We start from the raw sequence: 25,369 nt of genomic DNA on the forward strand, positions 1-25,369 counted from the left end.
GTTGACATTTTGAGTTAAACCCCACACTTCAGCTCCCTTAGGGAAAAAAAAGGAAAATTATGTTTAACGTGATTGCTTAAAAGTGAGAATTTAACAATGCCACAAGAAACTATCTGTAGATTTGAAATACACACATCCAGTCACAATTTGACACCATGTTAATATGAAAGCAGTTTTCATCTCTATAGGAACTATCGATTTGTGGAGATGGGAAATTATGAAATAATGCTTGCTAAAAGTTCTTCATCTAGTTTCTTGAATGGTATTTTGTCTTTACCGCAACTTGAAGGGAATCCAATTTTACACATACAAGTTGACCCAACTGATTATGCATTTTAATTTTCAGAGCTGAATGTTCTGTCAACTCACAGACAACTCCCTACAAGTATTTATTTTTAAATGGTATCTCCAATACTCTATCAGCAAATTCCAATCAGCATCTTCCAAATGACATTTGAAAAAGAGGAAATAATACTATTGTCAAAGCTACAAGAGACGATATCAAGCTATAACTTAATTAAGTTATTATTAATTGACTATTATTCATTATTAGTTTAGAAATACAGTATGGAAGTAGGTCTATTGGCCCATCCAGAACAAAATGACCACCGAACACCCATTCACACTAATTCTATGGACAGTAATAAAGCTTTCTGGCAAAGGAAAAGTAACCAAAATTTCAAACAGAAATTTGATATTCAGCATACAATTAAACTGCTGAATCACAACTGAAACTTCTCAAATGCAGGTGGTACACAATTTCTTATAGGAATTAACTGCAGAGCAAAGAAGAAAATAAATTACCTGTGTGTTAAAATCAAAAGATTATTCAACCATTTATATGTTCATGACTGACTTAAAATTTAATGGAAACTAACCATTGATTCTTCAGACATAGCTGACATAGACAACATATACTGAAGCACAAATGATGCATGGACACCTCTCACATCAAATTCTGCGACATTTCAGCAAAATTACAAAAATAACTAGCAAATTTCAGCATTGACCAAACATATGATGAAGAAAAATGTGAGATGTTGCATTTTGGGAAGTCTAACATGGCCAAGACCTACAGGGACAATCCAAACATTTAAGAAGCAGTTAGACAGGTACACGGATAGGATAGGTTTGGAGGCACATGGACCAAATGCTAGCAGGTGGGACGAGTGGAGTAGCGACATTTTGGCCGGAGTGGGCAAGTTGGGCCAAAGGGCCTGTTTCTGCACTATATCACTCTATGACTATGACTCTACATGTCATTTTTAAATATTTTTTTTAATCAATTTCGCTGAGACTCAAGATGATGTTTTTATCAATATTTGACAGTTATATCATTACCTATCTCCTCAGAAATCCTTTCAGTTTTTTTAAAGTTTCATATGGATCACTTTGCTGAAAGACTGGAGCGACTAGGCTTGTATACGCTGGAAGTTAGAAGGATGAGAGGGGATCTCATTGAAACATATAAGATTATTAAGGGATTATTAAGGGATTGGACACGTTAGAGGCAGGAAACATGTTCCCAATGTTGGGGGAGTCCAGAACCAGGGGCCACAGTTTAAGAATAAGGGGTAGGCCATTTAGAACGGAGACGAGGAAAAACCTTTTCAGTCAGAGAGTTGTAAATCTGTGGAATTCTCTGCCTCAGAAGGCAGTGGAGGCCAATTTTCTGGATGCTTTCAAGAGAGAGCTAGATAGAACTCTTAATGATAGCGGAGTCAGGGGGTATGGGGAGAAGGCAGGAACGGGGTACTGATTGAGAATGATCAGCCATGATCACATTGAATGGCGGTGCTGGCTCGAAGGGCCGAATGGCCTCCTCCTGCACCTATTGTCTATTTCCCATGGTTCTGAATGCCACTCAACCTGCAGTCTTTTTGTTATGATTCAAAAATATGCACAGAAAATATCTTTCACCATCATCCACAATCAATGCAACTAAAACGCCTGTTCTAGAGTCACAAATATAAAACGAAAGCCTGGTCCACAATCAGATGAAACGAGCACGAATTCTGCCCAGCTAATTATACATGCAGCATGGAAACATACTACAATACACACGGTGTACTTGTTGACAACTACAGACCAAACACTCCACTCCAACCAATACAAGACACTTTCAATGTGATAGAACCACAACTCCAATAGCTAAATAACCAACCTGTGTCATTCAAAACCATAATCTGATTTCAGCCTCTCCGCTGGAAAAAGAGACAAGAACAAAACAAACTTAATAATTCTCCAATTGTATTTTATAAATATTATCCACATATTCTACAAATAGCTAAGCATTTTCATACGATCATTTATAATTTGCATTTCCCTACTGCTCTGGTTAAAAAGTTGCCCAAGTGATTTTCTTAACACCAGTAAATATTTCATGGTGTATGATACTTCAAATTGGGGAATGTGCAACATCCTCCAATTATTTTTTTTTACAAAATATAGATCAGAGGAATTGGGTTTTTTTAAACTAAAGGTAGATATTTAACAATGGGAGCAGTAGAGATATTGAATCATGACAATAGACAATAGACAATAGGTGCAGGAGTAGGCCATTCAGCCCTTCGAGCCAGCACCGCCATTCAATGCGATCATGGCTGATCACTGGCTGATGACGTTAGGAAAACCAAAGGATAGAATGAAGATATCCAGTCTTTTCAACCCAGAAATCCAGAGCTAAAAGCAATGGAAAAGACAAATCCATTACAACAGGCTCAAATTAGGAAGAAACAAGTTTGTCCAATATTAAAAAATATATCTTCTAAAAGAAAAATATCTGGAGTCAAGTAGCAGGTGAAAGCATTTAACAATTAGATCCAACAATTGGGAAGAGACCAAGGTCTTACTGATGGATACATAATCTTCACCCAAATCAATAAAACTTCCAACCTGCTGATATCAGATGTCATTGCAGTTTTATTAGATTCCAGTCACAAGAGCGGCAGGGTTTGATGAATTGTGGTTCTATTTCAGTCCCTGCAGCAGAAATTGGTTTCCCCTAGCTATGAAACTCAATTCACTGTCGTGCCAAAATAAAAGCCTCCAGCCGATACGGTGGTGTCGAAAGATTGCTACTAAAGAACCTACACGCAAATGTAGTATTAGTAGGCTCTCATTGCTTTGCTTTATTCCAGCACCTAGGTTAGCAATAACTATTGGTGGTGGTGGCAGGTCTTTACTGGATCGGATTTTCAATCGGAACATTTCATTTGAAAGATTTGTCTACATCTACAAAAAAGAATATTCTTCTTCCAAGTAGTGATTATTTTGGAATTGATACCAAGAAATGGCCGCGATTTCCTACGTGCCAAATGCCTCAAAATTTGACAGGTCTATGGAAGCTAGCACTGGACTGGAATCTCCTGGAACCTGTTCTGAACCATCAAAATTACGATGCCAGAATTGTAGGAAATGCAGAACATTTGAAATGTTAGAAGGGTATGAGGAGATTCAAAGAAAACTTCTGGGCAGGAATGGCAGGAATTTATTGCACACTTAATTTATTGCATACTTAATCTTTTGATAAAAGCTAACTTTTTTTGTACTTGTAATTATTATTATTATTATGTGGCCCAACCGTATCCTACTTACTTGAATTGCCTTGAAATAGGCCCAGTGGAAGTAACCTGTACACTTCATTTGCAAAGCGTGGACAAATACCCAATTCATCAATTATTTCCATTTCATGCACATTTATCATCTTTCATTCCTCTGAGAATGTAAACCAAAAACAAACTTGGCAGCAAAAAGTAAAAACTTATTGGAAATGGCCATAATAATATTAAAATGATAGATTACAAACTGCTGCCTAAGTAGTGTAAGAAAATAACTGCAGATGCTGGTACAAATCGAAGGTATTTATTCACAAAATGCTGGAGTAACTCAGCAGGTCAGGCAGCATCTCAGGAGAGAAGGAATGGGTGACATTTCGGGTCGAGACCCTTCTTCAGACTGATGTCAGGGGGGCGGGACAAAGGAAGGATATAGGTGGAGACAGGAAGACAGTGGGAGATCTGGGAAGCGGGAGGGGAAGAGAGGGACAGAGGAACTATCTAAAGTTGGAGAAGTCACTGTTCATACCACTGGGCTGCAAGCTGCCCAGGCGAAATATGAGGTTCTGTTCCTCCAATTTCCGGTGGGCCTCACTATAGGCACTGGAGGAGGCCCATGACAGAAAGGTCAGACTGGGAATGGGAGGGGGAGTTGAAGTGCTCTGCCACCGGGAGATCAGATTGTTGCCTTAATGTCAGATGAGATTCTTACTACTTATTGAAGATTACAAAAGGCTGAATTAATTTATTACTGGTATGGACACAAATATTCTACTATTGATAATCTTGGGTTACATTAGAAAGACTTCAAATATTAGATGCCATTTCAAACACTTCCTCAAATATTTATTTCCTGTAAGATTTCACAATGCAGAGTAATTCCAGTAATTATTTTTGAAAAATCTATATTGAAACTGATGAATATGAATCACAAATAATGAATTTATGTAATTTACACATTTACATATGTCAGTGAAGGGCCTACGCCAAAGAAAAGTACTGAATGCAACTACAGTGCAGAGTAGGGAGCAACATGGGCAAGAAATAAACAACAACCAGGGACACAATCAGAGGAAAGATGGCAATCTGTCTTACCAAATGCAAAGAAAGTGAGAGCCTGATTTCAAACATACAATACAATACAATACAATACAATATATCTTTATTGTCATTGTACCCAGGGGTACAACGAGATTGGGAATGCGCCTCCCATACGATGCACTAATTTAGGTAATTTAGACAGCAGCAACCCAACGAAACGAACAGTTGTAACAGGAAGTGGAATCCATTTAGCTAGTGGAGCCGACTCATCCATCTCACCTGAACACATGCACAAGAATATACTATTCTTATCTTGAAGCAAAAATGTAATCACTCTTGCTTTAACATTAAATCAACTAGTTCAATTCTGTTTAGTTTATTGTCACGTGTACCGAGGTACAGTAAAAAGCTTTTGTTGCGTGCTATCCACTCAGCAGAAAGGCACTACATGATTACAAACGAGCCATTTACAGTGTATAGATACACAATGATGGAATAACATTTAGTTCAAGGTAAAGCCAGCAAAGTGCGATCAAGGAAAGTCCGAGGGTCACCAAAGATCTTATCGAAATGTATAAGAGTATTAAGGGGTTGGTCACGTTAGAGGCAGGAAACATGTTCCCAATGTTGGGGGAACCCAGAACAAGGGGCCACAGTTTAAGAATAAGGGGTAGGCCATTTAGAACTGAGATGAGGAAAAACTTTTTCAGTCAGAGAGTTGTGAATCTGTGGAATTCTCTGCCTCAGAAGGCAGTGGAGGCCAATTCTCTGAATGCATTCAAGAGAGAGCTCTTAAGGATAGCGGAGTCAGGGGGTATAGGGAGAAGGCAGGAACGGGGTACTGATTGAGAATGATCAGCCATGATCACATTGAATGTCGGTGCAGCCTCTGATTATGGTACGAAGATTCAGTTGCCTGATAACAGCGGTAGAGTTGCTGCGTTACAGCGAATGCAGCGCCGGAGACTCAGGTTCGATCCTGACTACGGGTTCTGCACTGTAAGGAGTTTGTACGTTCTCCCCGTGACCTGCGTGGGTTTTCTCCGAGATCTTCGGTTTCCTCCCACACTCCAAAGACGTACAGGTATGTAGGTTAATTGGCTGGGTAAATGTAAAAATTGTCCCTAGTGGGTGTAGGATAGTGTTAATGTGCGGGGATCGCTGGGCGGCACGGACTTGGAGGGCCGAAAAGGCCTGTTTCCGGCTGTATATATATGATATGATATGAAAGCTACTGTCGCTTTCACAGTGATTTACAGACATATTTCTAACACCGTGATAAATATTTCATAGTTTAACCTTAAAATCAAAACTAATGGATTCAGGAAATGTGTCCTTGCCAGAGACCATTGCACAGCAGCAAGAGAAGTAAAAACCTCCGCGTTAAATTTATTTCAAGGTACTCAAGCAAATCAATTTTCACCTTTTGTTTGCAAACCAACACAAGGTGGTCATCGGTTTAAGCGATCCTGACTTATAATTAAATTCTTGGAATCCCTGCAACATTCTGACGAGTCTGTACTGTAATCTTTCTGTGGCTCACCTCAATTAAGACATGGTATCTAGTACTGTGTAAGAAGGAACTGCAGATGCTGGTTTAAACCGAAGATAGACACAAAAAGCTGGAGTAACTCAGCGCGACAAGTAGCCTCTCTGGAGAGAAGGAATGGGTGACGTTTCGGGTCAAGACCCTTCTTCAGACTGTAGGTTTCATAAGTTCATAAATCAGAGAAGCAGAATGAGGCCATTTGGCCTATCGGGTTTACTCCAGCATTTGATCTTGGTTGATCTACCTTTCCCTCTCAATCCCATTCTCTGCCTTCTCCCCAAAACCTAAAGGGCCTGACCCACTTAGGCGATTTTTTAGGCAACTGCCAGCAACCGTCATAGTCGTAGCAGGTCACCGAAAAAATGGCGACTGGACCCCTCCACGACAATGTCTACGGCAAGCTACAACAACCTACCACCTAGTCGATGTCAAGCTACGGACAACCGGCGGCCCAATCGTCGCGATTAGGACGTCCACCTACGACCGCACCTACGACAACCTATGATCACACAGGCGACAACATACAGCAGCCGAAGTCAACCTACGTCCACCCGCGACAAGCTACGACCGTGTCGGCGACAATTGAAGACAATTCACATCATTTTGACCTACAGTTTCGACGCCGGTACCTGTCGCCAGTTGATGTAGGTAGTCGCCAATGGAATTCACCGAAGTCAGCACCGGTGACAACCTACGTCACCTGGCGACAACCTACGACAGGAGACGTCAAGCTACAATCATTGGCGTCAAGTCCGCTGTCGCCAAAAAGTTTTCAGCATTCTGAAAATCCAGCAGCGACCAGAAAGACGCTACGACTCTTTGGAGACCACTCACGATCGTACAGGCGACACCCCGGCGACCGTGTGGCCACAGCCTAGTCGCCTAAAAAATTGCCTAAGTGGGACAGGCCCTTTAGACACCTTTACGAATCAAGAATCTGTCAATCGCCACTTTTTTTAAAATGCAGTCACTTGGCCTCCACAGCTGTTTGTGGCAACTAATTCCACAGATTCACCACCCTCTCACTAAAGAAATGCCTGCTTTTCTGAGGCTGTGCTCTATGATCATAGACTAATAGGTGCAGGAGTAGGCCATTCGGCCCTTCGAGCCAGCACCGCCATTCAATGTGATCATGGCTGATCATTCTCAATCAGTACCCTGTTCCTGCCTTCTCCCCATACCCCCTGACTCCGCTATCCTTATGAGCTCTATCTGGCTCTCTCTTGAATGCATTCAGAGAATTGGCCTCCACTGCCTTCTGAGGCAGAGAATTCCACAGATTCACAACTCTTTGTCAGAATTTTTTTTTCCTCATCTCCGTTCTAAATGGCCTACCCCTTATTCTTAAACTGTGGCCTCTTGTTCTGTACTCCCCCAACATTGGGAACATGTTTCCTGCCTCTAACATGTCCAACCCCTTAATAATCTTATACGTTTCGATAAGATCCCCTCTCGTCCTTCTAAATTCCAATGTATACAAGCCTAGCCGCTCCAGTCTTTCAACATATGACAGCCCCGCCATTCCGGGAATTAACCTAGTAAACCTACGCTGCACACGCTCAATAGCAGGAATATCCTTCCTCAAATTTGGAGACCAAAACTGCACACAGTACTCCAGGTGCGGTCTCATTAGGGCCCTGTGCAACTGCAGAAGGACCTCTTTGCTCCTATACTCAACTCCTCTTGTTATGGCCAACATTCCATTGGCTTTCTTCACTGCCTGCTGTACCTGCATGCTTCCTTCAGTGACTGATGCACTAGGACACCCAGGTCCCGTTGTACGTCCCCTTTTCCTAACTTGACACCATTCAGATAACTCTGCCTTCCTATTCTTACCACCAAAGTGGATAACCTCACACTTATCCACATTAAACTGCATCTGCCATGCATCCGCCCACTCACACAATCTGTCCAAGTCACCCTGCAACCTCATAGCATCTTCCTCACAGTTTACACGACTACCCAGCTTTGTATCATCTGCAAATTTGCTAATGTTACTTTTAATCCCTTCATCCAAGTCAATGATGTATATTGTAAATAGCTGCGGTCCCAGCACCGAGCCTTGCGGTACCCCACTAGTTACTGCCTGCCATTCTGAAAGGGACCCATTTATTCCCACTCTTTGCTTTCTGTCTGTCAACCAATTTTCTATCCATGTCAGTACCCTGCCTCCAATACCATGTGCTCTAATTTTTCCCACTAATCTCCTATGTGGAACCTTGTCGAAGGTCAGAGGCACAGACAGGAGATTCTGTGCCCACAAACGGGACTCCAGGATGATCTGTCCGCTCCCTGGCGCCTGATGTCACTGAGCGCTACAGATCATTCTCAAGAGGGAGAGGGATAAGTCACACGTTGTTGTGCACCTTATATATTAGGCTTGCACGGTGGTGCAGCGGTAGAGTTGCTGCCTTACAGACCCGGTTTCGATCCTGTCTACGGGTGCTGTCTGTATGAGGTTTGCATGCCCTCCCCGAGACCCGCATGGGTTTTCTCCGAGATCTTCTGTTTGTAGGTTAATTGGCTTGCTATAAATGTAAATTGTACCTAGTGTAAATTGTACCTATAAATGTAAATTGTACCTAGTGTGTGCAGGATAGTGTTAGTGTGCAGGGATCATTGGTCGGGGCGGACTTGGTGAGCCGAAGGGCCTGTTTCCCTGCTGTATCTCTACACTAAACTAAAATATAGGCACCAATTACATAGTAGGAAAAGGAATGTGGTCCTGCACGTTAAAAAAAATCAGGACCTCAAGGGTGGTCATCTTGGATTACTCCCAGTATCGCATGCCAGTGAGAGCAGGAATAGAATGATAGGTCACATGAATATGTGGCTCAGGAGCTGATGCAGGGGGCAAGGCTTCAGTTTTTTGAATCACTGGGATCTCTTCTGGGCCAGAAGCAATAATCATATTAATAAATTGAGGTAAATATGAAATAGTTTTATTAACTGATTTTAATATGCTTTTCACAAACTGACATCTGACAGCCCCAAATTGCTCTCAAGAAAGCATACATGACACTAGGGTGGTGGAGAATGTTCTTGACCTGCCAGCCTTCTCTCAATCCATATTTACTGCACGCATTCCATCAGTATTCACCAACTGCCTGCGTGCATCCTTAACAAAAGCTTTAAAAAATAATCAGATATTTCACCCCTTCAGTCATTCAGCATCAATTTTTATTTGGTAATGCACCAGCAATGTATCTTGGAGTATTTGATTATGTTACATATATCATGAAACAAAAGGAGTAATTATTTTACTTCCTGAAACTTGGTTGAATACTAAAGTTCAATCTATTTTGCAAGATCAAAATTTGGGAAGCAAATATTTTATTTTCCTCTGGCCCTTGTAGTATTTCTTCATTACACATTCATATGTAAATTTATAACATGAATACTTTAAAAGTAATGCATAGCTGTAGATCTTTGCACATACATACAAACATACAGTTAAATGATTAGGGAAAAGACAGAGACAAAAAGGAGCTATCAAAAATTGTGACAGACTCCCCTACATTATGAGTAAGAAAATAACTGCAGATGCTGGTACAAATCGAAGGTATTTATTTCACAAAATGCTGGAGTAACTCAGCCGGTCAGGCAGCATCTCAGGAGAGAAGGAATGGGTGACATTTCAGGTCGAGACCCTTCTTCAGACTGATGTATTATGATGTAACTAATTATGATCTTTTGATGTATATTTTGATGTACCTACATTATGATGTATCTAAGATTGAACTTTACCAGATATTATTACAACAGCATACATTTTTTCAAGTCATCATTTATACAACATTTTCCAGATTACTTAGAATGTTCTTTAATTTTATGCAGCTGCGCTAAAGGTGGGAATGCTAGCATAAATATTAGCACATTTCCTGACTATTTTAATATTAGTCCAATTCAAAATGCAACTTAACCATTTTGAAAGGTTACAGAAAAACCCGGTCTTCCCCCATGCAATCAAATTTATGAATTCAGGAATTTAGTCTTTAGTGTAGGCTGAACCAGTCATATGACTTTATCTATTTTTAAATTTTTCTTTGAAGTAGATATTAAATTATGGACGTCAAAATACTAAAATGATATACATAACAAATATTAACTACAAACTCAAGAATATTATTTTAATTGTAAATCTCAAGAAGAAGGCTGCTTGTATTTATTGCTATTAATGTAAGTTCTAGAAAAAAATGTATTGAAAAAATCAAGTTTTAAGAATTGGAAATAAAGGGGGGTGGGAATTCTTAAGAATTCTAGACAATTGAAAGCACAACTGACAATAGTTGGACAAGTAGATGGTAGGAACTGAAGCTATGTTTATTATATTTCTGCACTTGAAAATAGACACCAGGTACTCGTGATATTTGATATACTTTGCCATTCAAATGCACTTGGTTGCGAACGTCAAGACTATTTTAAGCAGCATCTGCAGTTTCTTGTATCTATATTTTACTGCTCCACTGTGAAATCATCTTAAAGTATGGCTACTTTGAAGAGGTTTCCTCCTCTCACTGACGGGAATTCTGTGAGACCCTCTCTCACTTCTCCCCCTCTGTGATTCCCATCTGACAATCAAATCTCCCCTCCCCCTTACCAGGATCCACCTATCACTTGCTAGACCTTGTTATGCAAGTCCCCCCACTTCTCTTTTCCACCTTTCTCTCCCATGATACAATCAATCAGAAGGGCCCTGACCCAAATCATCACCTGTTCATTTTGAGAAAAATAAACACGAGTAAGTAAATGATCCGAAATAGTCTTGTAGATTTCAAATTTCTGTACTAAAATGTGTCAAAACACAGACCTGCAATTATTTTTGATGAAGTAACCTGTCAAACTTCCACACAAAATACTAAGAATTATTATTACTTCCCAAAATTTACCGCAAAAATAGTGGGCAGAATATAGACAAGACGTAGAGCTATACAGCATGTAAACAGGCCCTTCAGCCCACCTTGTCCATGTCAACCAAGTTGGCTTACGGGGCTGGTCCTATTTGCTTGCATTTGGCCCATAGCCTTCATATCCATATATCTGTCCAAATATCTTTTGAAAGTCATAACAGTATCCGCCACTATAGCTTCCTCTGGCAGCTCACTCCAGATATAGATCACCCTCTATATTAAAAAAGACTCTAGATACTCTTAAAACCTTCCTCTCTCACTTTAAACCTCTAATTTTAGATTTTTTTTTGCCTTGAGAAAAAGGCTGAACATTCACTTTATCCATGGCCTTCATGACCTTGTTCACCTTAATAAGGTCACCCCTCAATCAACTACACTCCAAAGAAGATGTTCCAGCCTATCCAACCTGACCTTATAAGTCAAGCTTGCAAACCAAGGTAACATGCTGGTGAATTTCCTCTGCATCCAACAATGACTACGGCTGGAACTGCACAGTATTGATGTTAATGAAATACTTAAACCATCAATTTCTTATCAAATGTGTTCACTCTTACTAAAACCTATTGGCTTCCCTGTTGTTCTCTTGTTTTCCCTATTCTGAAATCTCATTGAAGGTAAGATTGCTGACCATTATTTACAAGGTCTCAGGTGGCCTTTCAAACTAACTGATAAATCCTCTCAATTAGAGCAATGGGCTTTTACTTATACTGAAAGGCAAGGGAAGAACATTTATAAATGGAATACCATGTTTGTGCCAGCTAACTCTCAGTGTTCATTTGATTAAGATTAACAAGCTGCAGAAAATTCAACACCAATAATTCCCCATTCACCCTGCTTAGTATTCTTGGCACCAAAGTACTCCATGTGGCCACGTACATAAACGAACACAATTAACTATTTTGATCAATAATCAGTCCTAATGCAAGGGTGTGTGCGTGTGCGTGTGTGTGTGCACACCATCAAGTTAATTAAAAAACAAACCTGAAGTCAAGCATTTAAGCAACAGATTCGGCGACATAGAAGACAAATAAGTTCACCCCAATTCACCCTTTTGCAAAGATAGAACATTTGGTTTAAAGTAAAGATATCCTAATTACTTTCACATAGATTTTTTTTTTTAAACTGCAACCAATTTCAAGAAATTTCAACTGCTCTCTAATTATCTAAGAGGTTATTAACCACAATTATCCTAAATGTACCAAGCCGTCCCTATTCTTCAACATGATCTAGGAACAAAGGGGGGCAGACCAATAAAAAAGCATTTTCCCCACAAATATACTTTTACCCCTGAAAAATAAAGCAAGTAAAATTATTTCAAATTCTGTTAGGTTATTCTACATGCCCCTCAGAATTTCAAAGCATTTTAAATTGCTGGTAATACTTGCAGTACTCTTTATAAAGCTGCAATATAACGAGCTCTACTGATGCCATTTAAAGGTAAACAATCTTCATACAACACGTAATTAACGCCATGTAGATAAATGTTTACTGCAAGTTATTTCAAAATGTTGCAAAACCAAAAGGACCCATTTAACATTTTGTTCCAGTAAGGTAGGTACAACATTAGAGGAATGGCTTAGTTTAAGAGTGGGGTGGGGGGTGTCTTTGCAAGAGCCCAATACACACAAAAAGGTTATTGTGAGATGATTGATCAACTATCATAGTTTGTTTACAACTTTGTGAAATTCCTCATCTAAACCCATAGATGAACGAACATAAAATATTATTCTGACTCTCCAGTTATCTGGTGAAGTTTAATCGGGTGTACCAAAATAGATTTTCATCTGCCTGTAACCAAATGCTACTGCAAGGAGGAAAAAATGTTTTAAGGAATCAACCAAGACTCAAAACGAGGAGAACCACTGTTTCTTTCCACTTGATTCCAACAGTTGCAGGTTTTAATAAAAACTTCAAAATGGCTGCAAATGCCTCACTACTCAGCTTCCTCTCGAAGCAGCAAAGAACAGGCCAACTCAAAAATGTTAATGCGATTTCATTTCTTATTTATAAAGTGCAGGTTCCAACCAGCTATATAAAAAGGTGCTCTAAACCGAAAAGTTATTGTTACAAACTGGAAACTAAGCATTGGAGAATATACATAACGATATACAAGATTGAATCAGCTTACTTTTACTTCTACCCAGAAATATTGAAATACTTACGCACAAGATGAAATCATTTACAACATTTCGAGAAGTGACAGTCAATTATCGACCTCCAATCTACATTGGCCTTTTCCTACTTGTCTTCCTCACAAAAGGCAATCGTCAACTAATTTAGTCCACTATTGACACATCTGCAAATGGCTGACAGCACTGGATATTGCAAGATCCTGTTGCAGCCATGATATGCACTCAAAAACTAATCAGACCTTTATTCAACCCAACACACAAGAAAAAGGAACTTTGTTCAAGTATGAAATACTTGAACAAAGATAACCATTCCCCATTTTCCTGTTTACTTCAAGTTCAACCTAATTCACAGAGATATTGCACAACTGACTTTGGCCAAATCAGAAGGACATCTTAAATGAACGATTTCCTTTTAGACAATAGCTGTTTAGTAATGACTTTTTTCAGTGCAAGTGTCACGTCGGCATTTCACAACCATTTGGTGCAAAATTCGGGAAGCCAGAAATAGTCAAGCAAAAATTGCATCCTTGATCACTGGAGTTTACCAAAGTAAAACTCAGGGTACCCCGTTGGGATTTTAATTCATAAAACGTTCTACTAATCTTACTTTTTCTATGTGAAAAAACTGAAATTCTTTACACCACTCAGTCAAAACTAAGATCTAAACTGCACCTAACAGTCTTTTTGTTTGGGCACTTCAATGACAACAAATGACTTGCATAATATACAAAAGTACAAACTATTTTGGCTAGAATCCCTCTCGTGTACCTGCAACAACCTCCACTACGTTAGGTAAGAAAACTGAACTTCAAAGTTAAACTCGAATACTGCTATATACATGAGCTTGTGTATGGAAGAACACGGTACTCATGTTTTAATATTGCCATACCTTGCCCCACGTTCTTTACTATTAAGAAAAAAAAACAACCACTGAGAAAGTTGAGTTTGCTCCTCAATCGTGATTTCAGATTTCAGGACAAAATGGTGGACTGGTAATTCACCAGATGCTCACTACATTGAAGGTAGATTTTGGAATGAACTATTAATTCTCAGGGTTTCCTGACCCCCTGTCAGTTTTCTAAATAATTGCCACCTTAATCTACATAAAATTTACAATACTTGTATTTGAAAAAGTTATTCCATCACTATGAAGTGGTTTGGGACATAGAGGAGTTGAAAGCCAATCTGTGCGCAAAATTCATTCTTTAAGACTGACAATAGACAATAGGTGCAGGAGGAGGCCATTCGGCCCTTCGAGCCAGCACCGCCATTCAATGTGATCATGGCTGATCATTCTCAATCAGTACCCCGTTCCTGCCTTCTCCCCATACCCCCTGACTCCGCAATCCTTAAGAGCTCTATCTAGCTCTCTCTTGAATGGATTCAGAGAATTGGCCTCCACTGCCTTCTGAGGCAGAGAATTCCACAGATTCACAACTCTGACTGCTTTAAACATTTGCAACTGCTTTAAACATTTAACACAACACCAAGACAAAGCTACATCAGGAAACATCGTAGTTGAGATAGATTTGCTTGTGAATAATTAAACAACCCGCAGGCATTGCCACTTTCATTTCACTGCACATCGTGTATGTGTATGTGACAAATAAATTTGACTTGACTTGAATTCAAATATATATATATTTTTTAAATATATTAATAACTAAAATGCTATCAGAACCAACATATCAAAAAAAAACTAATGCTTAGAGATTAGCAGTATCATAATAGCAAAAACGTGTGTGAATTTGCATTTTCTATGTTAAGAGGCAAAGTTTTGTCTACCTCTTTCTGCAATGAAAAACCAAAATTCAATGGTACTGATCAGACTAAATGAAAATAAAAGTCCTAGTTGTGATGCTAGTGGTTGGTGAAAAAGAGCAACCACTTAAATCACCACAGAAAAAGTCCTCCCTTCCCTCTCACACTGATGCATGTTGTGTGTGCAGCATTTAAACATAAAACAAAGAACAAACAACTGTGCAGCACAGGAACAGGTCCTTCGCCCCATAATTTCTGGCCAAACACGATGCCAAGTTATACTAATCTCCTTTGCATGCGATGCATATCCATTCATTCCTGCAGATTGATGTGCCTGTCATATCTGCTTTCAACCCCCAGCAGCAAGTTCCAGGCACCCACCACGCCGTTTAAAAAAAAACATCCTGCATATCTCCTTTAAACTTTTCTTCTCTAACCTTAAAGCTATGCCCTCTAATCTTTGACATTTCACCCTGGTAAAAAAGTGCTCTGTCTATGCCACTTGTGATTTTATATACTTCTATCAGGTCTCCCCTCAATCTTCGATGCTCCAGAGAAAACAATCCAAGTTTGTCCAACCTCTCCTCATATTTAATACCCTCTAATCCTGGCATCACAATGGTAAACTTCTTCTGCACCTTCTCCAAATCCCGCACATCCTTCCTGTAATGGGGAGACCAGAACTGCACACAATACTCCAAAAAAACACATAACCAAAGTTCAATAAAGTGTACGTCCAGATTCTTATATTCAACGCCCTAACTGATGAAGGCAAGCATACCATATGCCTTCTTTATCACACTATCTACTTGTGTTACCAGTTTCAGAGTTTATGGATCCCTAGATCCCTCCGTACATCAATGTTGTTAATGCTAACTGTATGCGGCCTCCAAAAAAGCAACGTCTGTAATTGATCTTTATCACACTTTCTCCTTTGACAGCCTACCTCACTGTCTGCAATTCTGCCAATTTTGATGTCATCTGCAAACCTACCAAGCAACCCACCTATACTTATGTCCACGCTGCTTACATACATCTCAAAGAGGCGTCCCAGCACGGATCCCTGAAAACATAACTTGCCACAGACCTCCAAACAAAATAACACACTTCCACCACTACTCTGTCTTCTATGGGGATGCTAGTCCTGAATGCAAACTTATCACATTGCTGAGGATCCTGTGCATTTTAATCTTCTGGGTCAGCATTGCAGGAGTAACTTCAAATGTCGCACCAACATCTACGCAAACAACAATCCACTGCCCTACCCTCATCAAACACCTTTGTCACCTCCTCAAAAAACTCAAATCAAGTTGGCAAAACATGACCTACCACAGTCAAAGCCATGCTGACTGTCCTTAATTAGGAAATAGGAAAATAACTGCAGATGCTGGTACAAATCGAAGATATCACAAAATGCTGGAGTAACTCAGCAGGTCAGGCAGCATCTAGGAGAGAGGGAATGGGTGACATTTCGGGTCGAGACCCTTCTCAGTCTGAAGAAGGGTCTCGGCCCGAAACATCACCCATTCCCTCTCTCCTAGATGCTGCCTGACCTGCTGAGTTACTCCAGCATTTTGTGATACCTGTGGTCCCTAATTAGCACATTATTTTCCAAATACGAGTAAACGCTCTCCCAAAGAATGCTCCCAAACAGCTCCCCTACTACTGATGTGAGCCTCGCCATTCTACATTTTCCTGGATTACCTCCACCTTCTTAAACAAAGAAATAATACTGGCTATTCTCTAGTCCTCCAGGACCTCACCTGTGGCTAGAGAAGATGCAAAGATCTTCGTTAATCCCTCTATAATATCCTTTCATCTCCTTAAATAACCTGGGATAGATCATACCAGGCCCTGGGGATCTATCTATCATACTCCTTTCCAAACACCCAACACCATCTTCTCTTTAATCTCAAACTGCCTAGCATTTTGGTATACCCCACACTGATGTCACTATCCATGTCCTTCTTCTTCGTGAACACAGATGCAAAGTACTTGTTTCGTACCTCACCTCCACCCCGGCTTCAAGCATAAATTCCTTTACATTTGAGTGGCCCTATCTTCTCCCTAGTTACCCACTTGTTTCTAATGTGCATATAGAAAGACTTGGGAGTTTTAGTTTTAGAGATACAGGGTAGAAATAGACCCTTCTACACACCAAGTCTGTGCCAAACAAAGATCACACATACACTAGTTCTATCCTACACACTAAGGACAGTTGACAAAAGCCAATTAACCTACAAACCTGCACATCTTTGGAATGTGGGAGGAAACCGGAGCACCCGGAGAAAACCCACACACCAACAGGGAGAACATACAAACTCTGTACCATCAACAGTAACAGTTAAGGAATACACAGTAAACTGATGACAATTTATCCTTGTCTTTACTTTTATTTATAATGAATCTCTTGCTATCCACTTTGCTGCTGTAACACTGTAAATTTCCCCGGTGTGGGACGAATAAAGGAATATATTAAAATATTATTAAATCAGCTCCCGTAGTCAGGATTGAACCCAGGGCTCTGACACTAAGGCAGCAACTTCACCACTGGTGAATGCACTGCCCTTCTTTAGTCCAACTTGCCAATGACATTTCATGGCCACTTTTGGCCCTTCTAATTACCTGCGGAAATTCTTTCCTCGTTCCTCCAAAGGCCCAATCTGATTTCAATTTTAACTTACACATCCTTGCTCTTTATGATCGAAATTAGAATCTCTCTGGTCATCCAAGGTTCCTTTACCTTGCAATCCTTATCCTTTCTCCTTACTAGACCATGAATTCAGATCAGCTCCTACATGTCTGATGTGTATGCAACCATTAAAGGTTGCTCCCAATTTAGGCTCTCAAGGTCTTACCTAGTTATGTTGTAATCTGCCTTGCCACAATTTAGTAACTTCCCTCAGGCTCAGAACTTATCCATATTCAAAACTCTCAACCTAACACCTTACCCTTCCATATCTCTATCCCCTGACTCTCAGTCTGAAGGGTCTCGACCCAAAACGTCACCCATACCTTCTCTCCAGAGATCCTGCCTGTCCTGCTGAGTTACTCCAGCATTTTATGTCTACCCTCGACTAATACTTATGGAGTTATAATCACTGTTCCCAGTACATCCTTGAGCTGGATTATCCACATACAGTTTCACAAGAATTACTTGGATACACCTAACAAATTATGCCCTGTCTAAGCCTTTTGCATTAAGGAAGCTCTAGTCAATGTTGAGAAAGAGCACCCTTTAATTTATGTTGTGACTTTAATATAATATAATGCACAACACACCAAGGGCATCTTGTGCATTATATTATACAAATGTAAAATATAAACAAAAGGCAAACAAGCAACTATTCTGTCAGATACTTGTGAAGAAAGTAGTCCTGTCCTAAAATGAGGAAAACACAAGGGAGAGCAGAAAATGAAAGTGCTTGAGATAGTTCCAGCCATCTATTGATGATGCAGAGGTTAAAATTAAGGCCAAAGCATACAGGTGGTCAAGTGTGAAGATTACAGGAAAAAGGAGAAGCCATGGTAGAAAAACAAAAACTAGGAAAAGCAAAACTTCATGGAGAACTAATGCAAGACAATAAACAAAACGGATAATTGTTAATAATGTTCAATGTAGGTTCACAAGTATGACCAAGTAGAACCAAGTCACAGTGATACCAAGGTCTAGATAAGCAAGACAAGTGTAAGTCAAATAAAATATACCAAAAATGCAGAACGTACATTTTAAACTCAGAGAGGTACCCAATAAAAGGATGGCATTGATGTGAATTAGTGGTTGTGCTATGGTCCAAATGCCTTGATATTCCCAATATTCAATTGGCAACAGAGTGTTCTGCTCGTTAATTGATTTCAGAAATAGAGTCGAGTGGGTTGGTGTAGAAAGGTGTTTGAAAGCACCTTTTGGTGATGTCGAAAGAGATATCCACAGGTAAAGCCATTTCCAGAAGTCATGCTAATATAATTAAAATGATACGTATAAAGGTATGAGTATCATACGAGACCTTTTCATCACCAACACTTTTGTGTACATGGGCTAACGGTATGTTGAAAATGACTGGGCCTCATAACACGTGAGAAAATTGAGCTGGCCCGCCCTCTTGTTCAATCAACTATGTAATCTGGCCCCATGCCTCAATCCCTAAATTTTAGAAAACAACTTGAAAATGGCAGAATTAGTGAAAATACAGATTTGAAGAGTGCTGTATTAAAAAAAAATTTTTAGTGTAATCTCGGCATTGTGCCCTAACAAAATATTACCATCTGAAGAGCATCAGAAGCCTTAATTTCCAACATTAGTCAGCCCCATGGCATTGCCAAAGTTGGCAGTGTAAACAAGCGCATGCAAGTGAACAAAATAAACTATGACAAACTTAAAGTAAAAACCACCAGCTTCAAGAACAGTTTCTTCCCAATATCGATCAAACTCTTGAATACTGCACAACACTAACCTCAACTATGATCTTCTATAGACCGTGTCTTTGGTTGCAATGCAAACTTAAGTTTTTGCACAATTATGGTTATCGAGCATTACAATGATAAATTCATTATATTTTTATATATTTTCTGTATGTTATTGTATTTATGGGCCAGTTAAGCTGTAGCAAGTTAGAACTTCATTGTTCGGTTGATGATACATATGACATTTAAATATTCTTGAAAATTTCCTTCTACTTTTACACAATTTAAAAACAAATGAAACCCAAAGACATTAAAATACTTTTGGAAAATGAATAAATGTGCTATTTTGTGTGCTATGTAATTAATTGAGGTCTTTAGATACGTATCAAACTTCCCACCACAGAAAATCTGTTCATGCACAAATAACCACATTTCTGGCATAACATCATGTTTATCTACTCTCATTTCTTGTTTTTTGTCCATGTCCATCTCTTAGCCAGACTTTTTTTTTTAAACTTATGCCAAATTAATCCATTCTTACAAATTTCATTGGCAATTTTTTTTTCTGAAGATATAAACTGCTCCGTAGTCCAATACTTCGTGTCCTACGATAAAAGACAGCTTCTTTTAAAATGCGTGCTTTTCTCCATACCTCCAAACAATGGCTCTGTTCCTACACAATGTTAGTGCAGCAGCTGAACTTGAACAGATTGTGCCATGAGCCAGACATAACACATCAGCAACACCACAAAGCGCCAAACCTCGATCCAATAAATGTATCTTAACTAAGCATTTACTTCTAAAAATGAAAATGTAGACTCAACACAAGACGTTATACAATTCAATAGTTTAACAGACAAGGCCACTTGTAACAGACTTTAAAGGCTGTGCTTTTTGTGTGCTGTTAAACACCTTTGAATAATACTACAGAAACTCTGCATACATGTGTACTTTCAGGAACAAAAATAAAAGCACTTAAAAGTTCGGTGACATCAAATTCTACAAAGGGGTCACATGAAGAATGGTCTCTGCAGAAAGGTGTGGTGAGGGGAAGATGTGACTGGGGGTGGGACCGTGTTGAAGCTAGTGGAAATGTCAGAGAACATTGTGCTGAATGAAGAGGCTGGTAGGTGGTAGGCAAAGACCATTGTTGTTCTGTATGGGGGAAGACAGAGGGGCAAAGGCAGATCTGCGGGAAAGTGGGGAGATACAGGTGAGCGAACCATCCACAACTGTGGGGAGGGCGAGTGTCACCCACGTTTTCCAGAGAGACCAGTATCGTCATGGTTTGCTTATCCCCGCCCCTACACAGGCACATTCCCATGCTACTAAAGCAACATCTGCCCCTACAACTCCCCCCTTGCCATACAGTGACCCTTCCAGGTGAAGCAGAAGTTTACATGCACATCTTGCAACATACGATAAACTTGGTACTTACACTTGGCCTTCTTTACATCGGCGAGACCAGGCGTAGACTAGATGACTACCTTGCCAAACACGTGCACTATGTCTGTCTGGGCCAGCTGGTGGTGCCAGTTGCTTGCCACTTCAATTCCCATGCCGACCTGTCTGCCCTCAGCTTCCTCCATTGCCAGAGTGAGGCATTACACAAAATGGAAGAACGGCACCTCATATTCCGCTTGGATAGCCAACAGCTCGAAAACTGTATTCTCTAATGTCAAGTTAACCCCGCCCCCTCCCATCAACTACACAGCTTATCCACCCACACCTTTTTGTCCATTAATTGCACCCCTACCTCACTGTACTTTTGCACAACATTAAACTTAACTTTATTTGACTCTGTCACCCAGATCTTTTCCTTCTTCTCCACATCTTTCATCCGATTAACACCCGTCCCTCCAGCTCCCCTATCCCTCTGTTTTACATTTCACTTCCCGCTTTCCTTTATAATCATATTTCACCAGTTGCACCCTTTTGTCTTCTCCACTGATCACATCTAGCTTTGTTTACCATCAACACCTTTCTCTCCCCAGCTGACATCTGCCAATCAATCCTTCCACTCACCACTATCGCCAGTGTACTCCAGTCTAAAGAAGGGTCCCAGCCAGAAACATCGTCTGTGCATTACCCTCTGCATATGCTGCCTCACCCGCTGGGATCCACCAACACTGTTGTTCTGCTTGGTATTAATTCGACTAGTTATTTACGCAGCCCAAAAGGATAGTGGTGCTTGCAAAACTTTTCCAACCAGTTTTTAAACAAGTTAACATTGTTGTTCTATAGCCACTATAGGCAGCAAATCACTGCACTGGGAGACTGGCCAGCTACTTGCATAGTTAAATGCTCATTCCAACAAACTGAATGTTAATAGTTAATGTAAATAAACATAGAAAATAGGTGCAGGAGGAGGCCATTTGGCCCTTCGAGCCAGCACCGCCATTCATTGTGATCATGGCTGATCGTCCCCAATCAATAACCCGTGCCTGCCTTCTCCACATATCCCTTGATTCCACTAGCCCCTAGAGCTCTATCTAACTCTCTCTTAAATCCATCCAGTGATTTGGCTTCCACGGCCCACTGTGGCAGAGAATTCCACAAATTCGCAACTCTTGAGTGAAAAAGAATTTTCTCACCTCACCATGTAAAATAGATTTTATTTAGGCAAATATCAGTTCTAGTCCAAACATTCACCATAACGAAAGATTACTGTTCTTTTCAATGGTTAATGACACTTGAACATCCATCAAGATTGTATTTTTACCTATGCCACAACTTGTGGCAACTTCACTTTCATGCCTCAGAATAACATTTACCACCCACTGCGCTCACAGGAAACCCCTCCCTACAACTACCACACCCCCATCCAAGAGAGGGGGAGATAACCTCCAGAATTAAGAGCAGCATAGCAGGTAGAGCAGCTACCCCATAGCCAGAGACCATGGTTCCAATCTGACCTTGCGTCCTGTCCTGCCTGTGTGGAGTTTGCACATTCTCCCTCTGTGACTGTGTGAGTGTCCACCGGGAGCTCCGGTGTCCTCCCACATCCCAAAGACGTGCCGGTTTGTAGATTATTCGGCCTCTGTAAATTGTCTCTCGCTTACAGGGAGTGGAAGCAAGGGAATGTGAAAGCAGAATAGCATAGACCTCGTGTCAACGGGTGATAGCTGGTCAGTGCGGACTCAGTGGGTGAAAGGGCCTGTTTCCATGCTGTATCTCTAAACTAAGATTATTGCAGTGTAGAATGTCAGCTTGAGCCAACTCAACTCAACTAAGCATAAATCAGCGACAACTAAAATAACTTGCACTTAGGTGTTCAGCCAAGTTATAACTATGTCAGCACCACCAATTAATTGATTGCACCCATTTTATAAATGTTACTTAAAAATAACTTAAAACTTAGACATCAAACAGCTATTATAATATTAACCTGTATGTGTCATGAAATGTTTCTTTTAGACAAGTTATTATTTTGTTACAAAGAGAAATGCAAGGTTTATCTCCAGTAACTCCACAGAAGCAGTTCCGGTTGGGACACACTGCTTTCACAACAATTCTACATAGTGGAACAACTGATAGCTAAAAATCAATCCTTTGCCCGACAAAGGAAAAAACAAAACTTCAAACCAGATTTTATATCATAATCAACAGTGCAAAAGGGGTTTATTCACAAAATGCTGGAGTAACTCAGCAGGTCAGGCAGCATCTCGGGAGAGAAGGAATGGGTGACATTTCGGGTCGAGACCCTTCTTGCAAAAGGGGTCACAAGACAAACGCCAAATATGTCCCCATATTTACTTTCAGCCTACAGCAGCGGTTTAGTCAAGTTGTTTGCCCAATACAACAATCACACGTGATTACTGAAAGGTTTTTAATTCATAGTGTTGACAGTCAAAAACAACCAATCTTTTCCCTGAAGGTATTTAATTCACAAAATGCTGGAGTAACTCAGCAGGTCAGGCAGCATCTCAGGAGAGAAGGAATGGGTGACGTTTCGGGTCGAGACCCTTCTTCAGACTCTTTTCCTTGCGTTTGCAGAAACGGGACAAACTATTGCAGAGACGGGGAAATGACATGTACAAAATCACCACCAGTTTTTCTAATGATCAGTGTAGCTCCCGATTGCACCGGCCAGTTGACTGGAGGGATGGTCAGCTCCAGGGGCACCGATGTTCACCACGGTGAATCAGGTCAAGCACCTCGGGGACCAGGTGCCAGGACTCATCCCAGGAAAAAGGGCTCAGGCACTTGCAGACCCTGGGGCTTGGTGCCAACAATCCTGAGCACAACCAGACTCACTACACTTCCCCTCCCATTCTAACCCCCCTCCAACTCGTCCACCTCTTCATCCTCTTCCCCCCCCTTCCCCCACCACCTCTCCCACACCCCCACCACCTATCCCCCCCCTCTCCGCACCACATCCCCCCTCCTCTCAAACCCTCTTCCCCCTCCACTCCCCTCTTCACCCTCTCTCCCCCACTCCTCTCCCCTCTCTCCCCCACTCCTCTCCCCTCTCTCCCCCACAACTCTCCTCCTCCCCACCACCTCTCCCCTCTCCCCTCCCCACTCCCACCCCTCCTCCTCCCCCCCACCTACTCCCCCCTCTCCGCCACATCTCCCCAACCCCCTCTTCCCCCTTTCCACCCCTCTCTCCCCCACACCTCACCGTCTCAGCCCTCCCCTCCTCTACTCCCCCCCTCTCCTCACTCCCACCCTCCTCCTCTCATACCCCCTCTTCACTCCCCTCCACCCTCCTCTCCTCATCTCTCCCCCTCAGCCCTCCCCCCTCTACTTTCCCCACTCCCCCTCTCCCCACCTAATCCCCCCCCTCACCTCTCCCCCTCCCTCTCCCCACCTATTCCCCCCACCTCCCCTCCTCCTCCCTCTCCCCCCCACCTCCCCTCCTCCTCCTCCCCTCCCCACCACCTCCCCTCCTCCTCCCCTCCCCACCACCTCCCCTCCTCCTCCCCTCCTCCTCCCCTCCTCCTCCCCTCCCCTCCTCCTCCTTTCCCCCTCCTCCTCTCCCCCTCGCCATGTTGGGAAACCGCGATGTGTTTTTGCTATCGCTGGGCCTGGGTCGCCGCCCCCCCCCCCCGGCCCCACTCACTCACTCACTCACTCACCCAGCCCACTGGAGACGCCGCCGAGGATGAGGAAGCAGGCGATGATGGCGCAGCGCGTTGCCGGTGCTGGTGCCGGTGGCGGGGCCATGGCCGCAGACACTGGGCGCCGCTGACCGACCGACCGACCGACCGACCAACCGCCCGCCTGCCCCGCGCCGCCCGCCGCTGCACGTCGCACGTCGCCTCACGCTGCCCGCCGCCTGACGTCGCCTCACGCTGCAAGCCGCCCCGCGTCACTTCACGTCGCCACACGCTGCCCGCGCCGCTTCACGCAGTCCTGCCTGGCGATGCCCGTCGCCCTGACGTCGCTTCACGCTGGCCCCACGCTGCCCACCGCATGACACGGCGGCTCCCATTGGCCGGCGGCCCTTCCTTCCCCGCGGCCATCAAACACACCGCGCCCCATTGGCTCCTCCCTCACCCCCCCCCTCCTCGCCCGCTTCTCATTGGGTCCGGCCGCAGCCTGTCATTGGTCCGCAGCCCAGGGCACTCCCCTATTGGACAGTGGCGCTGGCGATCAGTCAATCCACGGACGCTCATTGGCCGGCGCCGCCTGGCCACACACACACAGGCACGCGTGGGTTTCATTGGATCAGCCTCAGAGCGCCGGCCCGCCCCTTGCCCGCCAGTGTCAACACCTGGATCCAGTGACAATGGGGGCCAGTGCCAGCTCAATAGTGCCAGTGTCAACTCATGGATCCAGTGAAATAGGGCCCGTGTCAACACCTGGATCCAGTGACAATGGGGCCAGTGTCAACACATGGGTCCAGTGACAATGGGGCCAGTGTCAACACATGGGTCCAGTGACAATGGGGCCAGTGTCAACACATGGGTGCAGACAATGGGGCCATTGCCAGCTCAATGATGCCAGTGCCCGCTCAATGGTTCCAGTGTCAACACATGGATCCAGTGGCAATGGGGCCAGGGTCAACAC

The 25,369-nt window shown here is 42.2% G+C and overlaps 1 protein-coding gene across 4 annotated transcripts in view; it reads right to left on the bottom strand.

The window, feature by feature from the left end:
• tgfbr1b (transforming growth factor, beta receptor 1 b) overlaps positions 1-24,613 on the bottom strand; it is a 56,983-nt gene extending 32,370 nt beyond the window's left edge. Inside the window, exons 1-2 of one of the 4 annotated variants that reach the window (XM_078398333.1) lie at positions 24,436-24,537; positions 2,165-2,204 (exon numbers count right to left, since the gene is read on the bottom strand). In XM_078398333.1, the coding sequence (XP_078254459.1) occupies positions 2,165-2,183 (19 nt within the window). In that variant the 5' untranslated portion in view covers positions 2,184-2,204; positions 24,436-24,537. Of the gene's footprint in view, positions 1-2,164; positions 2,205-22,269; positions 22,382-24,427 lie in introns of those variants that run through there. The other 3 variants (XM_078398332.1, XM_078398334.1, XM_078398335.1) reach the window with 3 other exon arrangements.
• Between the last annotated feature and the right edge of the window lie 756 nt (positions 24,614-25,369).

This window comes from Rhinoraja longicauda, chromosome 4 (assembly GCF_053455715.1).
Source record: "Rhinoraja longicauda isolate Sanriku21f chromosome 4, sRhiLon1.1, whole genome shotgun sequence".
NCBI lineage: Eukaryota > Metazoa > Chordata > Chondrichthyes > Rajiformes > Arhynchobatidae > Rhinoraja > Rhinoraja longicauda.